This window comes from Salvelinus fontinalis, chromosome 7 (assembly GCF_029448725.1).
Source record: "Salvelinus fontinalis isolate EN_2023a chromosome 7, ASM2944872v1, whole genome shotgun sequence".
Classification (NCBI taxonomy): Eukaryota; Metazoa; Chordata; class Actinopteri; order Salmoniformes; family Salmonidae; genus Salvelinus; species Salvelinus fontinalis.
In genome coordinates this window covers 59,229,039-59,255,582 of record NC_074671.1, presented here as the reverse complement: position 1 = coordinate 59,255,582, position 26,544 = coordinate 59,229,039, and the positions used below count along the sequence as shown (strand labels likewise).

Sequence of the window (26,544 nt, the reverse complement as noted above, 5' to 3'; positions counted from 1 at the left end):
ACTCAAATGCATTTTATCAATGGTAATTTGAAAGCAAAAATATACTGTGATGAGGTCCATTGCCATCACCTGTTTCAGCATGATATCACACTGCCCCATGTCACAAGGATCTGGAAGCAATTCCTGGATGCTGAGAATGTCCGTTCTTCCATGGCCTGGATACTCAGACATGTCACCCATTCAACAGGTTTCAGATGTGTACGACAGCGTGTTCCAGTTCGCACCAATAGCCAGAAACTTCACACAGCCATTGAAGTGGGACACCATTCTACAACCAACTCTATGCGAAGGAGCGGTATCGTGCTGCATGAGACAAATAATGGTCACACCAGATACGGACTGGTATTCTGATCCACGCCCCTACCTTTAATTTATTTTGGAGGTATCTTACTAGACGCATATCCGTATTCCAGCCATGTGAATTCCAGATTAGGGCCCAATTTATTTCATTTGAATGATTTCCTTATAGGAACTGTAACCCAGTAAAATATTTAACTGTTGCATGTGGTTTATTTTTTGTTCAGAGTAAAATCAACCAACTTTCCTTATTTCAATAATAAACCAATATTGCAGTGAAAGAGACAACCCATGCATTACATTAATGCATTTTAATGACAAAGTCTGCCAATCTGAAATATATTGTTGATATCTACCAAAAATCTGCAGGGGTGCTAAGGCTAAACCAAATTTTAGCTGAGGATGGTTGCACACATTAAGAAATTCTATTCCATGCTTCTACATGTCTATAACCCAGCACATTGTTGGAAAGACACTTAACAATCCTAAACCAACCTCATTCAATTGGTGTAAACCTTCATGAAAAACAAACCTACCTTCATACAGTTTCAGGGAAAGGAAAATAACACCTAGGAAGGGTTTGTTTTAAATCTCCAAGACAGACAATCATGATTTCCTCTCACTCATTTATTAAACGAGAGCTTGAGTTAGCCACTAGGACATGCGGTTAGTCTTGAGAATAGACAGATTCAGATCAGTGAGCCGATGGCATAGAGGCAGTTTCCTCCAGGTGCCACTGTGGGGCTCCGTCAGAAAGAGAAACAAAATAAGCCTAGACAAAAAAAAAAAAAAAAAAATTGAGGCAGGAAGTGGTCACCCCATGACATATACACACTTCCACCCCTTCTATTCCCCAGTCCTCCAGTCAAGACTCCTCCTCCTACAGCAGCTGGGTCCTACCAAGTCTGACACTTCTAGGAGTTTATTACACCTGGGTAAACATGACATTTTCACATGGTTCCACAGAGCACAACTACACCACTTAAACTTGTCATGGAAACGGTTAAGTCAATTTCATCAAAAGACCAGATAATTCTGAACAGTTTAACAGGATGGAGAAGCTGGATTAATACTTGTGTTCATTTGTTTTCCCTTTGTGGAGGTGAGGCCAACAACGCTCCAACCGTCAGGATTCAGGAAGAAGAGGGTAGAGTCCGCTCCAGTGGGCGTCAACATATTAGTAACTTAAAGGGGAGGGGTCATCCTCTGGAGGGGGCGGGTCTCATTGACAGTCGCTCACAGACAAACCAACCTGGTCCCTACAGTTAGTTGAGTGCAGGAGACTGAGTTGATAGGGAGTGGGGCGGCAGGAGGCTGCAGTGAAGTCCACACACACGCTACAGATCAGAGCTGGAAAAGGAGGTGGGGAGGAGATCCAGGAGCTAGATGTTTAAACATGGTCTTGTTGCTTTTCAACAAACAAAGGAAGGGGATAAGGCTTCTCAAGCAGTGCTGAGGAGGTCCTGGATGGCCTTCTGTTGAGTCTCATTCAGCATCGCTACACACTGTGTCCACAGTCCTCCAGATCCCTGGGTGGGTAGAGGAACACCAGAAGCTTTTAGATGAACAAACTGCTGACTGACTATTAGACCTAGGACATTTCAATGTGGGACACTGACAAGGGGTTTCAAATTAACCTCCGTTTGGTTCAAGCCAAGATTCAGTATTCTGCTTTTGATCCAAATGGAGGAAGTTTCTAGATTGAACTAAATGTAACTCCGACAAGTAGAGCATTCCCTCACCTGTACTTGGCGGATGACATTTGCCAATCTCTTGCTGCATGCGTCCTCACTCTTGACCGACTCGTTGGCGACCCCTTCAGCGATGATCTGGAATATCTTGGGAAGATTTGCATTGTCTGGTCCGAGGACAATAGGATTGTTGCTGTTGGGAGGAAAATACATTATTAACAAAGAACATCTAGACCATAGACATATCAGCTGCAACACTCGTGTCATGTTCATTAGGCGACAATTTAAAATGTCTAAAAGCTAAGCAACAGAACACTAAATAAAATGTATTATTGGCCAAGTTATTAGGCCACTCCCTGTTCGCCAGTTTCCTGCCGTTTGGAGCCTATGAACACAAACCAAATCAGTAATATTAAAGTCAGTCACCCACCTTTCGATAAGGTCACAAAGGAAGTCAAAGGTGTGCACGGCTTCCTCCTTGTCTTCGTTGAGTGGCAGCCAGGAGAGCCAATGGGGAAGGATCTCGTTGACATTGGCACACTCAGGCCTGAATCTCATGACCTTGCCCACTGCTGAGATGCAGTTCTCTGTGGCGTTGACGTTCTCCTTGACCTTGGAGTCTGGAGACTGGATCACGCCCAACAGCGTGGGCAGGGCCTCTGGAGAAGAGGACGATAACCAGAGTCAGGAGAGGGCAGACAGACAAATGTCAAGGGACGCATGTCAACAGTGCAACAAGCAGGCCATCCAGTGGGCTGTAGCCAAGTGAGCAAGTCTATATCATGATTTGCCCACTGACTAGGTTCAATGTAATCAAGTTAGTTGAGACATATTCCTAGATAAATACAGAGTGCCTTCAGAAAGTATTCATAAAACCACTTATTCACAAATTTTGTTGAATAAAAAAGAGCAATCAATTTCAATCCCACCTTGTAACTCAGTGTAACAAGTGAAGGGGTGTGAATACTCTGAAGGAACTATCTAGATAGATAACATGACCCTGATTGTGTCAGGTACCGGTGCAGAAGGGTCGGTAGTTCTCTCCTCCGTACTGAGCCATGACTCCCACGCCGTAGGCTGCAGCTTGTCTCACTTCAGGGCTGGTGTCACACAGCGACAGGGCCATGGCCCGCAGGAAGAGTTCAGCATATTTAAAGGAAGAGGGGCTGCAGTGCTCGACCACGTCGTCAAAGATGCACAGACCCCACTGCCTGTCTGCCCACGGCCTGCTAGGACACTGGAGACAACAGCAAGAGGTCAAAGGTCAGCTCTGTAACAGCACCAAGCTTCTGTTGATTAAATCCTACATGGTGTTGCACACCAATCAATGTGACCCCACCTACATGGTCGTGTTTCATTAAGCACCAAATAGAAAAAACTGACAGTGAAGACTAGAAATGCTAGTTATCCACTAGGTTTTGTTACGGTGTGCCCTAATGAACATGACCCAGGACCATGTTAATGTCTGTCCTTTGGAGTGACTGATGGAACGATCCTCACCACGAGCTGTACGATGAGCTGTAGAAGCTGCTCAAACCACGGCAGCACTTGTTCCTTGTAGCTGCTGAACACAGAGTGCAAAATGTCTGACACTTTGGTCAGTATGTACACATCGTTTTCATCCTGCAGAGAACACACAACAATCACATGGTAGGAAACACTGCCAGGGAAATGGAACAGAACAGTTGGTTCATGCATAAACACATCACGCAAGGCAGAAATATGTTGATTCATTCTAGAGCTGAATAAACACTTAGAAAAAGCAGGTTAACACAAACACTGCTATTGGACAGTACAAACTTGACATGGCTCACATCAGTGCAGTCACTATTGCTGTAAACTTGAACATTTAACACCAAGCCACATTACATGTAACAATTGATTAAAATGCTCAGAAGGTCCGTTGTGAGAAACGCTCACCTCGTCTTGTAAAGATTCCTCCATGCCCTCGTCGTAGTCCTCATCCTGTCGTTTAGCCTGTCTCAGCTCCTGGTTCTTAAAGTGTTCCTCCAGCTTCCCCTTCAGAATCCCTCCCAGCTCTTCAAAGTGCTCGTTGTTCAGGCAGCCCTCTCCCATTAACTCAATACACTGGAGGGCAACCACAGTCAGCATCTTTCCACATCATAAATTAAATACAACTTAAATGCATAAGATGTTTGAATTTGTGTGGAAATACTACATTCTTCAGACAATATAATCTGAGCAAATGTGGGATGAGGGGGGTTGGTTACCTTGGCAAACGAATGCATGATTTCTGATAGGACATCCGAGTCTGGCTCTGTGCCAATGGCCTTGATGAGGGCGTCGCACATGAAGTGCCACATCTGTGTGAGGTATTCTGGGCCTCGTACCCGCGCACACTCCAGCAGCAGGGGCATGGACTCTGCTGCTGCCACCCGCACACGTACAGACAGGACAGTCAAGGACCAACCACAGACAGCCCAGCCAACAACAGTCCCCTTCAGACCTACCACAGACAGCCCAGTCAACAACAGTCCCATTCAGACCTACCACAGACAGCCCAGCCAACAACAGTCCCCTTCAGACCTACCACAGACAGCCCAGCCAACAACAGTCCCCTTCAGACCTACCACAGACAGCCCAGCCAACAACAGTCCCCTTCAGACCTACCACAGACAGCCCAGCCAACAACAGTCCCCTTCAGACCTACCACAGACAGCCCAGCCAACAACAGTCTTCAATAGAACACATGGTGTTCAACACAGTGCGAACTCCCATTGAAAGGATATCATCGTGGAAGTAGAACTTGAGCAGAGGAACCATCAGCTTGACAACCTGTTCTGTGTACTCTACAAACCCTTCCTTCAACTCTTTGGCATAACACACCTGGAGAACAGAGACAGACTTTTAGAAAGAAGACCTGCTGAGTTAATTAAAATACAAGACAGCTTTTTCTTTGTCTTGGGAGGGAGACAGGGTTAGCCTGAAAGCAGAGTTTGGGTAGTGTCCAGGATGAAAATGGAAATTCATCTAATCTCTAAACTGGAAATGACTCCTAATCTAAAGCAATACGGCAGCCATGTTTAAATTAAGTTAGATGGCTGTGTGAGCAGCACTGCCCCTCGCCCAGTCTCACCAGCATCTGGCAGGCGGTGGCCTTCTCTTCCAGCCCAGCTGTCTTGATGCCGAAGCTCTGCTGGTCTCCCAGGTTCACAAACTCCCATCCGTCATCCTCTGACATGTTCTCCATGTCCTGGGCTGGGGAGGGAAGCCAGGAGAAAAGGCTTAGTTAGCCACAGGACAGGACAGGACCCTTCCCACAAGCATAGCAAGCCAGTTGAATTGCATTTCCCATCAGGTTTAGACTTCAATAATTAAGTCTATAATGGACTCCGGGAACCCTGCCATGTTCTATACGAGTCTGATACAAAAATCAATCCCAACATCGAACCAGCGTAGAACTTACTGTCCAGGAGGGCCACCTCTGGCTTGATGGAGGCAGTCTTCATTAGGGGCCCCATGACCACAGGTAGGTACTGCTGGAACTCTTTCCCCAGGATCTTACACATCCTGGCCCAGGCTGAGATCATGTAGGAGATCTGAGGGAACATACAACCAGGGGTTCGTTCGGTATGGAGAAAACTGTTTGAATAAACATGTTATTTGTCACATGCGTCAAATACAACAGGTGTAGACCTTACTTACAAGCCCTTAACCAACAAAGCAGTTAACTTCTTGAGGGCCGTGGGCAGTATTCTGAAATTCGGATGACTGACGTGCCCAAAGTAAACTTCCTGTTACTCAGGCCCAGAAGCTAGGATATGCATATAATTGGTAGTATTGGATAGAAAACTCTGAAGTCTCTAAAACTGTTCAAATAAAATGTCTGAGTATAACAGAACTGATATGGCATACAAAACCCCGAGGAGAATCCATCCAGATTTTATTTTTAGGTGTCTGCCCATTCAAATGCTGATTTATGGGAAATCAAAGGAATACCCCCCAGATTGCAGTTCCTAGAGCTTCCACTAGATGTCAACAGTCTAGAGTTTCAGGGTTGTTTTTTGAAAAATGCTGTGGAGGGCGCGGACTTCTTTATTTAGCTCCGGTAATGAACATACTATTCTTAGTCTTAAATTGTATAGTTTATTTACATATTAGGGTACCTGAGGATTGATTAGAAACATTGTTTGGACGAAGTTTATTGGTACCTTTTGGGATTCCTTTGTATGCATTTTGAACGACGGAAACAGGTGGATTACTGAATCAAGCTCGCCAACTAAACTGACTTTGAGATATAAAGGACTTCATCAAACAAAAAAAACATTTGTGTAGCTGGGACCCTTGGGATTGCAAACAGAGGAAGATCTTCAAAGGTAAAGGATTTAATTTATCGCTATTTGACTTGTCACGCCTGTGCTGTTTGGAAAATGTTTAATGCTTTTGTGTGTGGGTCGCCGTCCTCAGATAATCGCATGGTATGCTTTCGCTGTAAAGCCTTTTTGAAATCTGACTAGGTGGCTGGATTAACAAGAAGTTAAGCTTTTAAATGATGTAGGACAGTTGTATTTTCATAAATGTTTAATATTACGATTTTGTACTTTGAATTTCGCGCTCTCCGATTTAACCGGATGTTGTCGGGATTTCCGCACCAAGAAGTTAAGAAAATATTTACTAAATAAACTAGAGTAAAAAAAATTAGCAGGAACAATGGGGAGAAACTACCAGAAAGTCGCAAAACGTTTCACTAGTGTTCTCTACTGAACATAACCCAGCAGTTTAGTTCTCAAAACGATGCAGATAGAAATGCAACAATTAGAGCAGACAACATTCCCCGTTCTGATGGATAATCATATCCATTCTAGACAACACATGTCTATCTGTAAACGTACCTGTGGGTCGTCGTCCTCCAGGTCATTGAAGTCGGTCTGGGTCTTCAGCAGCAGCTGCATCACAGCTGACGCATCAGGCATGAACTGAGACAGAAGAGCAATCAGTCAACGTTTCACCAAACAGACAAACACAACATGGATGGAGAGGAGATATAATACCTAACGTATGAGCATGTATGCAGATCTTGGTGTGTGTGACATATCCTCTTGCATAAGAAACATGTACTGAACACCTGGTAGACAAAGCAGTGTGTACCTTGTCCTTGCCGACCGCCAGGCCAATGAGGCTGATACACTCGATGGTCTTCCCTCGGAGCAGCCTCAGCTCCTTCTGCACGGCGTTCTCCACGATGTGTTTGAGGGAGGGCATGAACAGGTCGTAGTAGGGAACAAACTTCTCCTCGGCCGTGTCCGCCACAGACGCTATGGACGTCACCACCTGCTCCAGAACCAGCTTGGTACCCTTCTGGATCAGCTGGGACGGTGGACAGAGAGGGCTTTTGTTAGGATATTGCCTAGATGAGTAATTCAGTGGCTTAATGTGTTCACAAGTTAACATGGTCATTGATCATGACCTACCAAGGCCTATTAACAAAGATAAGGGTTTGTGCTGCAAAACCGATTACAGACGGACATGTTCGAAATCAACAAAGAGTTGCATTTTTCCCCTAAACAGATTGGTAACACTCAAAGCTGACGCGTATTTGATGACATCAAATACACATTAGATAGTAAATGTAGTCTGACATTAAGTAACAGATTCCTACAGCGAGAGAAACCCGTGGTGGAGAACAGACCTTTAATCTCCCAAAAGGTATTACTGCTAAACCAGAAAGGACTTTCGCAGAGAAATACTCTGTGGGTTGAAGTGTTTTTAATATACACACAGAAAAACAGCACACATTGACAGACCTCCTGTAGTTTGGCCACCATGATGACATGTAGGTGCTGGACCAGGCTGTCCAGATAGGGGATCAGGAGGGACTTGGGACAGTCCTCAGTGAAGTTGATGAGGGCCGCGGCAGCGTGGGCCTGGACACGGGGGTTGGTCTGGTCTTCCATGGTCTGCAGTAGGGCAGAGATCACCTGGCGGGAGAGGAGGGCACAGGATCAAAGGTCAGCTGAGGTGACAAATTAGCATCAGTTTGACAAAGTGTTTGAGTGGAAAAATCAATTATACCTTATCGTGGAATTTCTTTTGGAAGGTGGGGGCGAAATCGGTGGCCATCTGCCCGATGGCGTTGCATGCAGCATAACGGACTCTGGGGTGCTGGAAACAGAGACAAAGGGTCAACAACAAATCACATCAGGGAGAAACCACAACTTCACTGTTAAACAGATCAAACCGAATTAAAAAGTACTTTGTGACAACTGCTGATGTAAAAGGTATTTACAGACTGTAGCTCAGTTGGTACAGCAGGGGTTTTCCTGCAACGCCATGATAGTGGGTTTGATTCCCGCGACCACCCATTATTAAGCTACGCACACATGACTAAGTCGCTTTGGATCAAAGCGTCTGCTAGATGGCACGTATATTATATTTGAAGGTATTTGATTGGTTGAATAAACTCACAGGGTCCTGACAGAACAGTAGCAGGAAGCTGACGATCTCGTTGAGGATGGCCTCCATCTGTTGGTGACAGCCCTCCCCGATGGCAGACAGAGCCATGAGGCCGGCGTGGCGGTACTTCCAGTCAGCTGACACACAAACATACAGTTACTGACGTGTTGCTAGGTAACATCACAGCTGGGTCATACCTGCTACCCTATGGTACATGATCGAGGCCATGTCGAATAGGGTCTACAATATGCAGTTGTTAGTGGTTCTGCATATGACAGATGTAGTAGAAGTGTTTGAAATCAAAGATAAGACGTACGGTTCTGCAACATAGTCATGATGTGCTGTTTGATCATGGGCAGCACCATCTTTCCTCCCAGCCCACAGGCCATTCTGTCCAGAGCACTCTCTCCTGCAACTGCATTGCTGTGAAACACACGCAAAAATACAAGTTAACAACCCCATCCTGTATTTCCATGGACAGATTATGCCTTCCACCAATCCCCTTTGAACCATTTTTGCTGGGGTAAATGATCTTGCAGTATGCTTCAGCAGCAGTGCAGGAAATACAGGTTCTGTTGGCTATACCAGTTGACGATTGTGCGCATGTGATGTAGCTGACAGATGGAATGAATAGAACAGGCTTGGAACCTCTAACCCTAGCAATTTGACTGGTAAACTCATGGGTACATTCGCAATGGCTGCCTGGTATTGTGATGCAATAATTTCCATGGTAATGTAGGTTTATTCAAATTATGCTAATTGTTGCTCATGCAATGGTATGCATTTGTTGTAATGTCAGGTGAGTTGAACCAAACCACAGCACAGATTGATGGTACACTTCCTGCTTAGCTCCTCTATGCGTAGAATCGCAATGGCCACCAGACCACCCACCATGACACCATTGACTTGAATGGGGACGCCCGTTCTATTCATTCCATTTCTATAGTAGCTAAGCTGTACCTGTCAAAGTCATCGTCCTCCAGCTCATCAGCCATAGACCACTCCTCGTCCTCCTCCAGATCCACCATCATAGCCAGCATCTGGGGAACTGCACAGACAAACATCACACCAATACATCACTGACTTTACTGTGACCACTTAGTCAACAGCAAACTACCAAAACTTTTCTACGTTTGGACTAAACGACCCAATAGTGACAAACCTCCAAACTAAATGCTAGCTCCTGCTGCTGAAACAACCCTCAAATGAGAGAACTGTTCAAGCAGCTTTTGAGTTGCATTTTCAGCCTGCAGGCAAAAGGAGTCAGACTGAAATAGCACATTGAAGTGCTACAGCACACGGCAGTGAGTTGATTTAGACACTTCCCAAAAGGACATTTCCTTTAGCTGCATCCAGTTTACCTCTGAAGAGAACAGATTTACTGCATCTCCACTGGCATGAGAGAAAATGTACTTGTTTCCTGCCATCTCTTACAAAAATACATCTGAGTGAATCAGTACACCTCAGTCAACAGACTGGGGTGATGAGACGGGGCGGTTTGTCCATCACTCACCGCTGGATGCCACGATGGCGGTGTGTTTCCTCAGCATGGCGGCGGCGGTCTCGGACAGCGTGACGATAACCTCCAGGGCCAGCTGCCTCTGCATGTTGGTCAGGGTGGTGTCAGCACACAGCTTCAGGCTGAGCTGCAGAGTGGCCTCCAGGTTGGGTCGCAGGTACTTGGGGGCCGTGTCAGCTATCTCAACCAGAGACTTCAGCACAGAGTCATCTCCCTGGTAGCACGACTCATTCACCGCCTTACCAGAGACCGAGAGAGACCGTTACACCAGCGGAATGGGTAAAGCTACATTACAATAAAAGAGCACCTCATCACATTTAGAGATTAATCTGAGAAGGATTCATTATTAAAATCGCTAACAGACAATATGTGTAAGGGTACATCTGTTAGAGATTTGACTGGAAGAAGCCAATTTCCCCAGAGCAGACGTGGGGGCCCGTGTCACCTGCAAGATGCCTGGCAGCAGGTCAGAGAAGTGCTTCAGCAGGACAGCGTTGCCCTCGTTGGACAAGACGAAGGAGGCTGCAGCGCGGGCAGCCAGGGTACGGATCTACGGGTAGGAATAAGGGAGACTCAATGACACTACCACCTGAAGACCAGTTCAGGTCAAAATAGTTTAGACAAGACTAGAGTTAACCTTCGCCTATCTTTCCAAGACAGGAGCTGGAGTGACTTTGAAAGCTGAAAACGTGTCTGCAGAGTTGGCATTTTCTATTCAAATGGAGGTGTGGGGGTGTTACCGCTGCATGGCACTCACCTGTGGGTTCTCCTGGTCCTGCATACACTGGACCAACATCCTCTTGATCACCTCCATGTAGTGCTGCTGCTGGTTGCCAAAGATACCTGGGAAGTTCCTACAGAGGAAAACCAGAGCATAGTGGGAGTTATGACGAAGGCTGCATACGCAAAGCTTAGGCTATACTCACGTCATCGTAGAAGAACAGATGAACAAATAGTCATTATTACTTTCAGAATAAATCCTGAAGTCTTAGGGGGATATTGGGTTGGGTTTCTCACCAGAATATATGCAGGGCAGCCTCTCTCAGGCCAACGTTGTCAGAGTTGACTGAGTCAAACAGGAACTTGAGCAGTTCTGGCCACTGGTTGTTTCCATCATCATCTAGAGGAACCATGTAAAGACAAGAGAATGTAGTATACCAGACTAAGCTGAAGGAGCATGTCCATATCACTCCCCAAGAGGACACAGCCAAAGTGTTTCATGGTTTTCAACAGTCAAAACCACCGAGGTTATGCATGGACCAAGAGGTCAACTGCAGCTGTCCCCTAACCAACCTAGGAGGTTGCGGCAGAGCTCTGCAGCGATGTCGGCGACCTTCTTGCGAATGTTGGGCGAGGCCTCTGTCTGGATGCTGGTGACCAGCTCTGTCTTGATGGCCGTCTGCATGTCCACCGTCAGGCCGGGGTAGATCTCCTCGAAGGAGGACGACAGCAGCCGACGCAGCAGCACCGCCGCCATCGTCTTGACCTGGGGGGTGGGGGACACATTTCATGGTTACACCAGAGGTCAATGCCTCCATTTGACCAAACAAAGTTTAACATGATTAAAGTCCACCGTTTCAGTCGGTCAAAGGTGTGTCACAATAAGTCTCCCTTGGCAACCAGTCCTTAACCCTGCCATGTAGATATCCCAAAGGGACAATTGGAAAAGCAAAACAACTTCTCTCAACATACGTCTGACGTCGAGACAATTACATCCCCCCGAGCAAAGCCTAGATCTCTGAAACAAAGATCTAAACATGTCACGTAGGCAGCAGAGGTATGCTGTTCCCGGTCGAGTTCCCCGTCCTGCTCCCGTTTCACCGCTCTATAAATACTGTGACGCGAGAGAGGGGCATGGAGGGCCAGGCCACCAAGCCCATCCAGTGCACTACTTTTAACCAGGGCCCATCGTCAGAAGTAGTGCACGGTATTAGGGAGCCATTAGTGACGCAGACGGAGGAACAGCTAACAGATGCTGCTCAGCAATCACACCCTAATCTGAATAATGGTCAAGAGGACGACTCACTGACACTACGACATGACTGTCACACTGGTCACGTTCCCCTGCTCAGACGCTGCATGCATCGACCAATGGTTACATGCCACATCGACTACGCTGTCAGGCACCAGATTGCTATAATTTATGTGGGGTTATCCCAGGTAAAATACCTATCCAGGCGTTGTAAGATCTGCCATTTGTCAGCAACGTCCGAGCAGGGCAGCATGACCAAAGTGACGTGACAACTGCCATGTATGAATTAGTACACTATTACTGTGCAGGTTGGTGTTAGCGCATCAAAACAGGGTATTTGAGCTGATGCAATGCAAAAGGACTACTTCTGGAAGCTGAAATGATTGGATGCTGCACGACAAAGGTATTACGCAATAAGAATTTGGCTACAGAAGTACTGTGACACAGCTTTGTCTTGTGACTAAAATTCCTTCCAAGACCTGTTTACATGAAGTCATTCTCCCCCTCAGAGGCATTGTTCATCTTTAAGAGTCAATGGGCAGCAGGTAGCCTAGCAGTTGGGCCAGTAACCGAAAGGTCGCTGGATCAAATCCCTGAGCCACCAAGGAGAAAAATCTGCCAATGTGCCCTTTAGCAAGGCACTTGACCCTAAATGCTCCTGTAAGTCGCTTTGGTTAAGAGAATCTACTAAATGACTAAAATGTAACAAACCTCTTCTGCGCAGGCTGCATCTCTGATGGCCTGCAGCAAAAATGTGATCTTTGTCTGACCGGGGATGGTGTCATAAGCTTCCTGCAAAGAGAGAGAATGAGTCAGTTAGAGGAAGCATAACATGTTCTCCTGAGAGCCATTGGCCTGATAACAGAGGTGCGTGGGGGTCATAGATTGAAATTCAGGATTATGAAAATCTCCCTTGGGGCAAAGGAAGTTAGAATGACAACTCGTATTAGGCTAACTAGAAGATACTCATTAGTTGTTTGTCTAATGCGGCAGCTGTCTGACATCTGGTTATTAACACTATGCCACTAGGGCTGTTGCTGGATGCTTGGTGACATTGGGGGGTGCTAAATTGTGACTGCCACTGCACATTTTCTCTCTCCAACAATGTTGATGTATGCCAAAGGACAACCCCCCCCCCCCCTTCAAGATTCCTGCTAACTCTGCCACTGCTGCTAAAAAAAATATCATAGGGGAAACACTGAATTAGTTCTGGGTCATAGGTGGCATCTAATCTTTTAGTTTCTGCACTCGGAACCTTGACAGAGTCAGCAAATAAGGGCACATAAGCCCACCACAGGATGGTTTGGATTTATTGGTGATATATATAGTTTTAGGTTAATGAGTGCGATTACATCTAGCTCAGAATCAGTATCAATATCTTCACAGAAGATTACAATGCCCATAGCATTGACCAACGACAATATTTAAAATGGACTCATTGAATCTGAACTTGTTTAATTCTATCCCTGCTGTCCAGTATGTTGGTATATATTTATTTTATTTATTTTACCGTTATTTTACCAGGTAAGTTGACTGAGAACACGTTCTCATTTGCAGCAACGACCTGGGGAATAGTTACAGGGGAGAGGAGGGGGATGAATGAGCCAATTGTAAACTGGGGATTATTAGGTGACCATGATGGTTTGAGGGCCAGATTGGGAATTTAGCCAGGACACCGGGGTTAACACCCCTACTCTTACGATAAGTGCCATGGGATCTTTAATGACCTCAGAGAGTCAGGACACCCGTTTAACGTCCCAGCCGAAAGACGGCACCCTACACAGGGCAGTGTCCCCAATCACTGCCCTGGGGCATTGGGATATTTTTTTAGACCAGAGGAAAGAGTGCCTCCTACTGGCCCTCCAACACCACTTCCAGCAGCATCTGGTCTCCCATCCAGGGACTGACCAGGACCAACCCTGCTTAGCTTCAGAAGCAAGCCAGTAGTGGTATGCAGGGTGGTATGCTGCTGGCATATATAATCCTGATCTCCATGACGTTCTCTCTGTGTGACTAACGGATTCCGATGAGCTTAACCATCAGCAGACACTCATTGTCTTTCATAAAGGAAAGTGCTGACCGCTGGTGGGGGATGAGTGCGATAAGATTCAAGTGAAACTCAAATCCAGAGCCCTGATGAGACCGTCCATAACAATGCGCTACGGATCCCAAGCTCGGCTTGATCACGGATAAGTATGTCTAGTCAATGGGAAACAAGATAATTAACGTTAGCTGCTAATCCTGGCAGCTAGTGTCAGAAAGTCTGAGACCAGGCTATCCATAAAGATTACCAACTAGTGACACAGCTGACCAGGTAGATGTGTGGATTACACGCATGCTAATACAGGCGTGCTCATATGACCTGTATATTTACCAAGCTAGCTATCGTGTTAGATACAGACCTAGTTGCGACACCTTGCACCTGAAACAAAAAGCCCACAGGTCTTGACTGACTAATCTATTATAAATGTAGATTAGTTAGCGGACGTAACCACTGTATAACTAACTAGGTTGTTAGCCATCTCATAACAAAAGTTATGCATCGTCACACCAGCTGACATTACCTAGGGAGTAAGCGAGTTAACTAACAGTGGTTTGTAGCTTCGGACTAAATGTATTGCAACATAGCTGGCTAACTAGCTAACGTTAGCTAAATTTCCGACCCGGGCCCTGATTAACGTTGCTTTAGATAGCGTTACTTAAGTCGATTTCTCAAGTGTTCAGGTGCGGAACCAAAATATTTAACTACCTAAAACATAGTTAGTTAAACTAGTAGTAGCTACCGTAACCGACGTGGTGATATGCATATCAATGTGTGTCTCTAACTTGCTAAATATCTATGTAACTAGCTAATTAGCACGACTGTAGTGTTAGCTAGCTATAGCTAGAGAAGGGCCTTCTAAAATTCGTTGAAGCCTTAATGACTTGCTTACTAACAAAGTTTCATGGATAAATGAATTGTGCCATTTCCACATGCTACATTGTTAGCCAACTAGTTAACGTTAGCTGCTATGCCGTAGACTAGTCCACGTCGGGTTCACACGTGGGCTGGGCAAATTGGCTTACTCTAGCGAGTAGCCTCAGCGCGGTGCTCTCGACCTAGACAGTATATTTTGAGACCTTACCTCGGACTGTTTCCTGATCTCGTTGTCAGGGCTCATCAGGTTGCCCAGCAAGATGTAGAACTGCTGTTGCTCCGCCATTGCAGTGAGATCCAGAAAACGCTCAGCCAAGAGAGACCGCGGAAAGGAAAGCCGGCAGACGTTGAGACCCCTTGCACCGGACACAAAACACCCCAGGTCCTGATTGGCCTCTATTGTCAAAGCTACCCCTCGTAGATTGGTTAGATATATAGGGATAAACGTAGACGATAGGTGTTTGGTATATGTGTTGTTCTTATTGGACAGTAAAACTCCAACCACGAAGCGATTGGTGAATTTTCTCGGCGCACACGTCTGTAAAATGAAATGGGCGTTTCTCTCGTTATTTCGATGATGTCATTACAAAATATTACAAAAGCGCGGGAAATTAACACCTTGTGGGAAAATAGCAGATAGGAAGTATTTGAGCGCAGTGAACAGGGTTGTGGCTAGATGGGATACAGTGAATTTGACGACAAAAGTAGATGTTTCTTTTGCATTTTAGCCAGTGGTGGAAAAAGTACGCAGTTTTCATTATTGAGTAAAATTAAAGATACCTTAATAGGAAATTACTCAAGTTAAAGTGAAAGTCACCAAGTAAAATACTACTTGAGAAAAAGTCTAAAAGTATTTGGTTTGAAATATACTTAAGTATCAAAAGTAAATGTAATTTCAGAAATATACTTAAGTATCAAAGTAAAAGTGTAAATCATTTCAAATTCCTTATATTAAGCAAATTAGTTGGCACATTTGTTCGTGTTTTTTTTATTTTAAATTACGGATAGCCAGGGGTAGACTCCCAAATCTCAGATATTCAGAAACAAACCAAGGGATGTTCTCTTGACAAGTGTGTGAATTGGACCATTTCTGTCCTGCTAAGCATTCAAAATGTAACGAGTACTTTTGGGTGTCAGGGGAAATGTATGGAGTAAAAAGTACATACTTTTCTTTAGGAATGTAGTGAAGTAAAAGTTGTCATAAATAGTAAAGTACAGATAGATACCCCAAAAAACGACTTAAGTAGTACTTTAACGAAATTTTACTTAAGTACTTTACACCACTGATTTTAGCTAACCTTAAACCTTTTCAGAACCTTAACCTAATTCTTATAACACGTTACGTTAATTAATCTAACTTGCTGCGTAAATTCTCCTAACCTACTACGAAAAACCCATTCTGGTCAATTCTGACAAACTGTTTCCCTTCTTGTCAAAACGAGTGAACAGCAAGCAAATATGATCTGCCACACACAAAATACATAACAGTATTAGTATACTGTGTGTAGCCTAATAAGGCGATGTGTTTATGTTGCCATCAATTCAGATTTTTTTTTTATGTGAGACTTTTTCATTGTTCACATAGTTGGCAAGGCTATGCAGTTTCTGTTAGCTGGCGGCCGACTAAAATGGGGTAGCTTGCTCTGACAAATGTGACTGATGCAAAGCAGCTAACAATCTGTGGTTACATTTTTGTCTAGTCCACTGTTGTAGGCTACTATTAAAACTATAATAAACTATCTCTGGCTACACTATGGACTATCTGTCGTGGTGGTCGCCCTACACTTCCAAAATAACATTGTGATGTAATATCACATCAGGGCAATAAAGGGACGGTTATAGATTGGGAATCATAGCATACACGTTTGTTTGTAAATATTTCCATCTGCATTGTTTAATGTATCTACATTTCTAAGCTACCCAGATAACTTTGCCTGATAAGCAACAAAAAAAATTGTACCGGAAGTGATATTCACGTGTCAACCCGGCTCGTTCCGTTCGTTGCTGAGGTGGAGCTGTGCGTGGTGAAGTTGCCTGAAACGATAGAAGAGCATATGCAATAGCATGTGTTTATAGTAGAGCTATTTGCTTATAGTTTTACTAACTGAATTACCGTGGTCTGATTTTACGAGATGACACAAAACTGCAGACCCCTCAAGCGCCCTGGTGTCGGAGTAGGGGTTCTTGTCACAGATTCAGCTCACTCCAACTGCGTCCTCGTAGGGAAGCGAAAAAGTGCAATGGGCAAAGGAACGTATCAGCTACCTGGCGGCCATCTGGAATTTGGGTGAGTAGCTAAGTATTTCCTAATGTAAACAAGTGTGTGGTATTCATTTGATATTAAAGTTGACCAATAGTTGTCTTTTTCATTTGAAGAGAGACCTGGGAAGAATGCGCACACAGGGAGGTGATGGAAGAGGCAGGAGTGCGCCTGAAAGAAGTCAGGTTCGCATCCGTGGTGAACTCCATCAAGCTCGATGAGCAGTACCACTACATCACCATCATCATGCAAGGAGAAGTGGACAGGAGCTACCCAGCAGAGCCAGTCAACCTCGAACCAGATAAAAATGAAGGTGAGAAACCTGGCTATCCCAGTCTCTTAAGTTCCCAGGAATTCCAATGGTATTACTGTATTTGGCCTGCACTATTTACTACACTGGCAAGTTAATGATCTGTTTCTGAGTTTATGTAGATATTTTTGCCTCTCTGTCTGTCTGTCCCAGGTTGGACATGGACACGGTGGGACCAGTTTCCTCAAGAGGACCAACTCTTCCTGCCTCTGGCATGCCTGAGACAACAGGGCTTCCAGCCGTTCAACGCCACATAACACTGCAGCTACCCAGAAACAGAGAAGAGAGGGGCGAAGCACAGGGATAGAAGACGCGTACATTAGAACTGCTTTGTAGGACCTAATCAAGTCAGACAGTTGGGTATACATGGTGACGGTTGAACTAATGTTGATCAGCACCATTGGTTGGGTAAACATGGCAACGGTTGCTGGACTTATGAGGGGACAACTCATGGATCTAACAGAAGAAGGAAGTTATGACAACAAATCATTGAATGTATTTATATCACTGAAATGTTGATTCAAAACACACTGTACTACAAATAACCAGTATGTGTTTTGTCAATATTAAAAGTAACATTAGAAGTAGATGATAATTTAACAGTTTTACAGTAGAGGTTTAAAGACACAAGTAACATACCACACTTGGCACAATAAGTGGGTCTCATCTGACTCCTGCAGTTCTCCCAGTTTACAGCAGGATGGCGCTAGAGACCCAGGCTGCCAGCAGTGTGGTCCACAGTGTTGCCGTGAAGGTAGCAGCATAGCTGTAGAAGACCTTGTTGTGTGCGTAGGTGATGATGTGGTGTGCTCCGGCGTAGGCCTCCTCACAGGTGGGCTGGATCTGGTCCTCTGGGAGCTCGAAGCCGTGTTTGCCCTTGTCCCTCAGCTCAAAGGTGAAAGACAACGGGATGCCGATCAGCCTGCCAAAGTCCTGAGACGATCCCGAAAAGGGATCTGGAGACAGAGAGAGAGAGTTTTATAGGCCAGTAGTTGTATAGTCTCTTCCCATTGGATTGCCATGTGTCTGAGTATAGATGTGGGTCTTGATAAAATGGGATTAAACAGGCATTGCTCACTCCAGTGTTTGGTGACTCGTTGTCTTCCCTCAGCCTTACTTACACAGGATATCAGGTGAGGTGCCTACAGTGTAGTCCATCCTATGGACAGACTTTATAGCCTTTGCTGCTCCCAGCCCCACCTCCATCTGGCAACACAGAGACATACTGAAGGTTAATATGGTCAGAAAACACGTGCACCCCTGTTGATCCCCATTTTAAAACACTGGTCTATTACAACACAACTTATTTTTGGGAGAGGGCGTACCAGCTCATCATGGTTAGGTGCTGAGATGTTGGGGTGTCCGTAGGGCACCAGGAGCTGCTGGCCATAGGAGTGGATGGTGATGAAAGCCAGGATGTCTTCCCTCATCTTCCCCAACATGTCTGTGACGGCCCAGGCCTCCGACTCAGAGAGAGCCTTGGTGCCGCAGTAGGTCTGAGAGCAGCAGTCTGTCGAGACACCAACCACTGCACAGACAGGAGAGGAAAACACAGTGTGTGTGTGTGTGTGTGTCAGGGTTGGGGTCAATTCCATCTCAGTTCCAGCCAATTCAGAAAGTTAACCAAATTCCAAATGTTCCTCATTGAAAAGCCTTGAGAATTGGAATTTCAGTGTACTATCTGAATTCAATGGAATTGACCCCAACTCTGGTGTGTGTGAGTGAGTGTGGTTCAGAGTAAGATTCATACTCACTGCCCCAGTTAGCGTAGAAGTTACGATTGAGGTCTGTTCCATAGCAGGTACAGCCTCCTGTTCCTGGAGATCTGGACTTCCTCCACAGTCGAGTCTACAGAGATAAGAACCACTAGTCACTAACTGGAATGATAATACTGTCATCAATAATATTTCTGTTACAATATGTCATCCAAGCCAATAGATGGCGCTCTTGTTACTTGTAAAGTCTACTCTTATATTGTACCAGCATGTCTAGGTCTATTGTGGACTATGGACTGTACTGATAACACCAGAGATGTGAAGCAATTAAAGACACAATTTGTCATATTTCCAGTAGTTTCCCAGAATGTGTCAAAGCTGATCTGAAGTAGCATTAATCAGTACTTACGCTTTCATTATGCCAAGAGTAGATGTAGCCATCAACGTTTAGGACTGGTGTGATGTAGAAATCCAGATTTTTCATCATCTCATTCACCTTGGTGTCGGTTTTGTACGTTCTCAGGATCTGTTGGTAGAAATCAAGGAGGAGATTCTCACCAGTACTGCTTCATGCTCTTTCATTTCTATGATAGTACACACACAATGTTTTGTACAGCTAACCTTGTGGGGGGACACAATTCAGTCCCATTCAAAATCCTATTTTGCCTAACTCGCAACCTGTACTCTTACCTTAACCCAAAAACCTAACCTTAAACATAACCCTAGCTCCTAACCCTAAAATTAACCCTGGTGCCTAAACCTAATTCTAACCTTAACCCTAAACCCCCTAGAAATAGCATATGACCTCGTGGGGACCAACAGAATTTGTTTACTATTCTTGTTCGTTTACTTCTGGTCCCCACAAGAATAGCTTAACACGTCCACACCTCCTTAACGAAGTACTGGCAGAAAGCAGGAGCGATCCATTCTCTGGCGTGGATCCCACAGTCCATCCAGATAGCCTTCTTCCTCCCAGTAGAACTCAGACCAATCTGCAACACAACAACCAACAGGAGATCTCCATTGAGCTGCAGACATTGGCCTCTTGGGTCTAGTCAAAGCAGAAGAACACTAGTGATGAAAGCTACTTAGTGGTTTCCCTGTAAGACTGACCTAGCCAGGGCCAGGCATGCTGAAGACAGTGAATGCAGAGAGAGAGAGAGAGAGAGAGAGACACACACAGAGAGAGAGGGAGAGAGAGAGAGGAGAACCTTCAGTAAGGTGATGTTTCTCCTCTCATAGGTTTGACCGTAGACCATGGATGACACAACATCTGGGTTCTCCCTCTTCATCTGCTCCATCCATGCTGTAATCTATAGGGAGAGGTACCAGTGTCTCTATGCAGTGAGGACTCAGTCATTCTTTGTGTGTGTGTGTGTGTGTGTGTGTGTGTGTGTGTGTGTGTGTGTGTGTGTGTGTGTGTGTGTGTGTGTGTGTGTGTGTGTGTGTGTGTGTATTCTCTCTCACCTCTGACATATTGTGGTACCTGGTGTAGTAATTCCTCTCAGTCGTCTCCTCTCTACTCCAGACAGCACTGTACATTGACACACACGTACTGTATACTGTATGCACATCAAATTAATACATCTTGGTTTGGTGGTTATAAATTGGTTGTAAATCAGCTACCGATGTATGAATTTTTAATACAATTCCTGTTAGTCTGACTTGTTAAGTCATCCTTCATAGGAGACTAACCGTAGTAGAGTTACAGTATCCCTCCCAGACTCACCTGTCCTGGGCTCCATGTCCACTCTGGACAGCCAGAGATAACAGAACCAATCCAACAGACCCCAGACCCAGCATCATCATCAACAATGTCCCTCTCTCCTTTACTAACCGGTCTTACAACTCACTGTCTTCCACCTGTCAAATCAGTCACCTGGGCAGCAGGGAGAGGACTTTATACAAGTCCCCATCTAGATGAAGACACGTGTAGCCCCACATCTAGATAAAGACATGATGTAAGAAACTGTTATCTCTGTTATCTCTGTTATGTCATTACAAGAAAGAGAGAAGAAAGATAGAATGGCGCTGATCTAGTGGTAATAAATTAAATATGTAAAGCCACACCTTCACCTTGATCAGAAGAACTCACTAGTCTGATGACTGTGATTATCTCAGAAGCACGAAAAGACAATTTATGCTTGATCCAAAAGAATGTTAGGAAGTTCCGTATAGAGGGTGTGATGCAAATTGCGGAGCATCTGGAGGCATGTTGATAAGGACTCCATGAAAGTGCTAGCCACTGCCCTCAATCAATGCCATTTTGACTACGCTAGTACTTCCTGGTTTGGGGGCTTATCTAAGCTTATGAAGGGAAAGCTCCAGATAGACCAAAATAAGCTTATCAGGGTAGTATTGAAGGTGAGTCCACGTACTCCCATAGGCAGGAGCTGCTTTAAGAAACTGGCTGCCTGTTGAGTCTCGGGTGTCCCAGATTAGACTGGGTTTGGTTTACAGGAGTATTTATGGTTCTGCACACAGATATCTAAGTGATTACTTTCCTCGTGTTAGGGATGCACATAGTCACAGCACCAGATCAGGTGTTGCTGATGTGTGCTTATACAGGTTCAGGAGTAATGCTGGGAAAGGTACTTTCTTGTATACTGGAGCCTCAGAATGGAATGAGTTGCCTCTGCCTATAAAAACGACGTCCTCTCTGGGCAGCTTTAAACATAAAGTAAAAATATGTTTCATGTCTTCTGTGCCCATATGAATAACCCCTATGATGTAACGACAATGATGAGATAGATGTTCTTCTTCTTTGTTTTTATGTTTTATTATCTCAATGCCATACTGTGTTTAACTGTGTTCGATGTTGCCTAGCCATCTTGTCTCAAGAGGACCACAATGGAAATAAGTCCCAGACTTTATTGTGTGTTATCCTCCATGATTTCACTCAAGTGCATGTATGGCTTTTTAAGTTTAATGTGTGCTTGTTTTTTTTAAATGGTCGAATTAATAAACTAAACTAAACAGAAGCCAAATTGAGCTCTGTACCACATCACTGTGCACCTCCCACATTTTGTAATGATGCGGAGGGCTCCGTATAGCTTCGTATAGCTCTCATTCATTAACATGATTGGTTGACGGTAGGTGGGGGCGGGAGGTCCTGTATGAACACAAGCTCACTTCCTTGACAACTTCCCTCACAACAGCTCTGCGAAGTGCAATAAGTATGAATGCCCTGACTTCTGCAGAGGCTGTATCACCGTAATACTGCACGGCCAATGCAGACAACAGATTGACCATGCAGCACCTTTAATGCTCCTCAGCTCCACATGGACAGGGGAGAGGGGGTCAATGTAACCTTCTGCTACCCAGGAACAGTGTGGTTTTGTTCTACTTGACCTTTTTTATACAAACAAATGATAGTACTACTGATATTGATTACCGCATTGTTGGGAATGAGCAAACAAGAAAGGTATTTCACTATACTTGGGCACGTGACATTAAAAACTAGAAACCTGACAGAGGGGAAAGCAACTGGACACAATGGTGCTGTTGGATCTAATCAAGTTAAACAGTACAATTGTTCATCCGGAGCAGAGGTTGATCTAATGTTGAACTGGACCTTTACTGAACTCATGGGGCTTAATAACAGAAGCAGGACGTTACGACAACATTACATAGCAGTTGAGTATATTTATATCACTTAAATGTTCATTCAAAATATACTACTGTACAAACGTGTTTGTGTTTTGTCACTTTTAACGACCATTATATTTTACAGCAGAATTGTAGAGAAACAAATAACAGTTGATAAAATAAGTGATTGAACAGATTAATAAAGTCTATCTGACAGTTTATCACTTTTGTCCAAAGTCTCATTTCTGAATATACTGATAAACTGCCCTCCTGGCCTGACTCCTGCAGTTCTCCCAGTTTACAGCAGGATGGCGCTAGAGACCCAGGCTGCCAGCAGTGTGGTCCACAGTGTTGCCGTGACGGTAGCAGCATAGCTGTAGAAGACCTTGTCGTGTGCGTAGGTGATGATGTGGTGTGCTCCGGCGTAGGCCTCCTCACAGGTGGGCTGGATCTGGTCCTCTGGGAGCTCGAAGCCGTGTTTGCCCTTGTCCCTCAGCTCAAAGGTGAAAGACAACGGGATGCCGATCAGCCTGGCGAAGTCACGAGACGATCCCGAGTTGGCATCTGGAGACAGAGTATAGGCCAGTGGTTGTAATAATAGAGAAACACAAGAAAGGATTTGTTGAATTGTAAACAGTGCACAGGATATTCATGTAACTATAGCCACTTAGAATTCACAATATCCTCTCAGCTTCACTACTTACACAACACATCAGGTGAGGTGCCTACAGTGTAGTCCATCCCATGGACAGCCTTTATAGCCATGGCTGCTCCCAGACCCACCTCCATCTGGCAACACAGAGACATACGTTATTAGGGTAAAAGAAAATGCACCACTGTGCGTCTCCAAAAGCAGAATTGAAAAACGCTGGTCTACTTGTGTGTGGAACAGGCGTACCAGCTCATCGTAGTTAGGTGCTGAGATGTTGGGGTGTCCGTAGGGCACCAGGATTAGCTGGCCATAGGAGTGGATGGTGATGAAAGCCAGGATGTCTTCCCTCATCTTCCCCAACATGTCTGTGACGGCCCAGGCCTCCGACTCAGAGAGAGCCTTGGTGCCGCAGTAGGTCTGAGAGCAGCAGTCTGTCGAGACACCAACCACTGCACAGACAGGAGAGGAAAACACAGTTAGTGTGTGTGTGTGTGTGTGTGTCAGGGTTGGGGTCAATTCCATCTCAGTTCCAGCCAATTCAGAAAGTAAACCACATTTCAATTCCAAATGTTGAAAAGCATTGAGAATTGGAATTTCAGTGTACTATCTGAATTCAATGGAATTGACCCCAACTCTGATGTGTGTGTGTGAGTGAGTGTGGTTCAGAGTAAGATCCATACTCACTGCCCCAGTTAGCGTAGAAGTTACGATTGAGGTCTGTTCCATAGCAGGTACAGCCTCCTGTTCCTGGAGATCTGGACTTCCTCCACAGTCGAGTCTACAGAGATAAGAACCACTAGTCGCTAACTGGAATGATAATACTGTCATCAATAATATTTCTGTTACAATATGTCATCCAAGCCAATAGATGGTGCTCTTGTTACTTGTAAAGTCTACTCATATATTGTACCAGCATGTCTAGGTCTATTGTGGACTATGGACTGTACTGATAACACCTGGCAGAGATGTGACACAATTAAAGACACAATTTGTCATATTTCCAGTAGTTTCCCAGAATGTGTCAAAGTTGGTCTGAAGTAGCATTAATCAGTACTTACACTTTCATTATGCCAAGAGTAGATGTAGCCATCAACGTTTAGGACTGGTGTGATGTAGAAATCCAGATTTTTCATCATCTCATTCACCTTGGTGTCGGTTTTGTACGTTCTCAAGATCTGTTGGTAGAAATCAAGGACGGGGTTTCCATGATTGGTACTCACTCCCTTACACACAGTACTGACAGAAACAAGGATATGTTCACTGTAATGGACACACACACCTCTCTGACAAAGTACTGGCAAAAAGCAGGAGCGATCCATTCTCTGGCGTGGATCCCACAGTCCATCCAGATAGCCTTCTTCCTTCCAGTAGAACTCAGACCAATCTGCAACACAACAACCAATAGGAGGTAAGTACATCTAAAATCTGCAAAACAACAACCAATAGGAGATAAGTACATCTAAAATCTGCAACACAACAACCAATAGGAGGTAAGTACATCTAAAATCTGCAACACAACAACCAATAGGAGATAAGTACATCTAAAATCTGCAACACAACAACCAATAGGAGATAAGTACATCTAAAATCTGCAACACAACAACCAATAGGAGGTAAGTACATCTAAAATCTGCAACACAACAACCAATAGGAGATAAGTACATCTAAAATCTGCAACACAACAACCAATAGGAGATAAGTACATTTAAGCTCTATATCTTTCAGTAACTGAGTGGTGGCCATCATCTCCTTTGTTTGTCTCCCAGGAGACATCTCTTGTGCGTCTGATACCGTACAGTATATTAGGACTAGAGGAACTCCCCTGGAGTCTATAGAGAGGGTCAGGTATGTGCCACCACTCTGGCTTTCCAGGAACTCTGAAGACAGTGAATGGAGAGAGAGGGAGGGAGAGAGAGAGAGAGAGAGAGACACAGAGAGAGACAGAGAGAGAGAGAGAGAGAGAGAGAGAGAGAAAGAGAGAGAAAGAGAGAGAGAGGTTAAGAACCTTCAGTAAGGTGATGTTCCTCCTCTCATAGGTTTGACCGTAGACCATGGATGACACAACATCTGGGTTCTCCCTCTTCATCTGCTCCATCCATGCTGTAATCTATAGGGAGAGGTACCAGTGTCTCTATGCAGTGAGGACTCAGTCATTCTTTGTGTGTGTGTGTGTGTGTGTGTGTGTGTGTGTGTGTGTGTGTGTGTGTGTGTGTGTGTGTGTGTGTGTGTGTGTGTGTGTGTGTGTGTGTGTGTGTGTGTGTGTGTGTGTGTGTGTGTGTGTGTGTGTGTGTGTGTGTATTTTCTCTCACCTCTGACATATTGTGGTACCTGGTGTAGTAATTCCTCTCAGTCGTCTCCTCTCTACTCCAGACAGCACTGTACATTGACACACACGTACTGTATACTGTATGCACATCAAATTAATACATCTTGGTTTGGTGGTTATAAATTGGTTGTAAATCAGCTACCGATGTATGAATTTTTAATACAATTCCTGTTAGTCTGACTTGTTAAGTCATCCTTCATAGGAGACTAACCGTAGTAGAGTTACAGTATCCCTCCCAGACTCACCTGTCCTGGGCTCCATGTCCACTCTGGACAGCCAGAGATAACAGAACCAATCCAACAGACCCCAGACCCAGCATCATCATCAACAATGTCCCTCTCTCCTTTACTAACCGGTCTCACAACTCACTGTGTCAAATCAAATCAGTCACCTGGGCAGCAGGGAGAGGACTTTATGCAAGTCCCCATCTAGATAAAGACACACCTTTACCTTGGTCAGAAGAACCCACTAGTCATAGGGTCTGTTAATGTGTAATCAGGAGTCTAATATAATGGAGGAGGGTGGAAATATCACAAGAGGGGGTGAGGGAGAGGGAGAGAGGGAGGGGGAGAGAGAGAGGGGGGGAGAGAAAGAGAGAGATAGAAAGGGGGAGGGAGGGAGTGAGAGAGGGCGGGAGGGATGGAGAGTGAGAGAGGGAGAGGGGGGGGAAGAGGAGGGGGTGAGGGAGAGAGAGAGGGGTAGGGCTGGAGGGAGGGAGGGGGAGAGAGGGAGAGAGAGTGATAGATAGAGGGGGGAGGGAGTGTGTGTGAGAGGGAGGGACGGAGGGCGAGCGAGGGGGAGAAGAGGGAGAGAAAGAGAGAGGGAGAGAGGGAGGGGGGAGGGGGGAGAGGGGGAGTAGGGGGTTAGAGAAAGAAAGAGAGAG

The 26,544-nt window shown here is 45.1% G+C and overlaps 4 protein-coding genes across 5 annotated transcripts; 1 reads left to right on the top strand and 3 right to left on the bottom strand.

Moving 5' to 3' along the window:
- Positions 1-490: 490 nt before the first annotated feature.
- kpnb3 (karyopherin (importin) beta 3) lies at positions 491-15,190 on the bottom strand. The gene is made up of 24 exons (XM_055930130.1): positions 15,019-15,190; positions 12,605-12,685; positions 11,215-11,407; positions 10,939-11,041; positions 10,679-10,775; positions 10,367-10,471; positions 9,916-10,159; positions 9,363-9,450; positions 8,719-8,825; positions 8,415-8,539; positions 8,022-8,111; positions 7,754-7,927; positions 7,098-7,316; positions 6,842-6,925; positions 5,416-5,548; positions 5,086-5,207; positions 4,739-4,835; positions 4,220-4,392; positions 3,909-4,076; positions 3,489-3,611; positions 3,006-3,225; positions 2,419-2,647; positions 2,040-2,181; positions 491-1,826 (listed from the first exon to the last, which is right to left on the bottom strand). The coding sequence occupies exons 1-24, from the start codon at positions 15,094-15,096 to the stop codon at positions 1,740-1,742; spliced, it is 3,282 nt and encodes a 1,093-aa protein (XP_055786105.1). The 5' UTR covers positions 15,097-15,190; the 3' UTR covers positions 491-1,739.
- A 554-nt stretch (positions 15,191-15,744) lies between these two features.
- On the top strand, positions 15,745-18,457 carry nudt15 (nudix (nucleoside diphosphate linked moiety X)-type motif 15). The gene is made up of 3 exons (XM_055930133.1): positions 15,745-17,097; positions 17,187-17,383; positions 17,534-18,457. The coding sequence occupies exons 1-3, from the start codon at positions 16,943-16,945 to the stop codon at positions 17,635-17,637; spliced, it is 456 nt and encodes a 151-aa protein (XP_055786108.1). The 5' UTR covers positions 15,745-16,942; the 3' UTR covers positions 17,638-18,457.
- LOC129860101 (carboxypeptidase O-like) lies at positions 18,071-22,175 on the bottom strand. The gene is made up of 10 exons (XM_055930422.1): positions 22,118-22,175; positions 20,825-20,936; positions 20,563-20,629; positions 20,307-20,408; positions 19,983-20,087; positions 19,505-19,621; positions 19,135-19,228; positions 18,706-18,908; positions 18,502-18,586; positions 18,071-18,336 (listed from the first exon to the last, which is right to left on the bottom strand). Exons 1-10 carry the CDS (start codon positions 22,173-22,175, stop codon positions 18,071-18,073), a joined length of 1,209 nt encoding a protein of 402 aa, XP_055786397.1.
- A 613-nt stretch (positions 22,176-22,788) lies between these two features.
- LOC129859905 (carboxypeptidase O-like) lies at positions 22,789-26,081 on the bottom strand. Of its 2 annotated transcripts, none has more exons than XM_055930131.1 (9): positions 25,907-26,081; positions 25,645-25,711; positions 25,341-25,442; positions 24,615-24,719; positions 24,394-24,510; positions 24,020-24,113; positions 23,582-23,784; positions 23,388-23,472; positions 22,789-23,247 (listed from the first exon to the last, which is right to left on the bottom strand). In XM_055930131.1, the coding sequence occupies exons 1-9, from the start codon at positions 25,984-25,986 to the stop codon at positions 22,982-22,984; spliced, it is 1,119 nt and encodes a 372-aa protein (XP_055786106.1). In that variant the 5' UTR covers positions 25,987-26,081; the 3' UTR covers positions 22,789-22,981. The 2 variants fall into 2 exon arrangements, with proteins under 2 accessions (XP_055786106.1, XP_055786107.1); XM_055930132.1 differs by having other exon boundaries at positions 25,645-25,739; positions 25,907-26,004.
- Between the last annotated feature and the right edge of the window lie 463 nt (positions 26,082-26,544).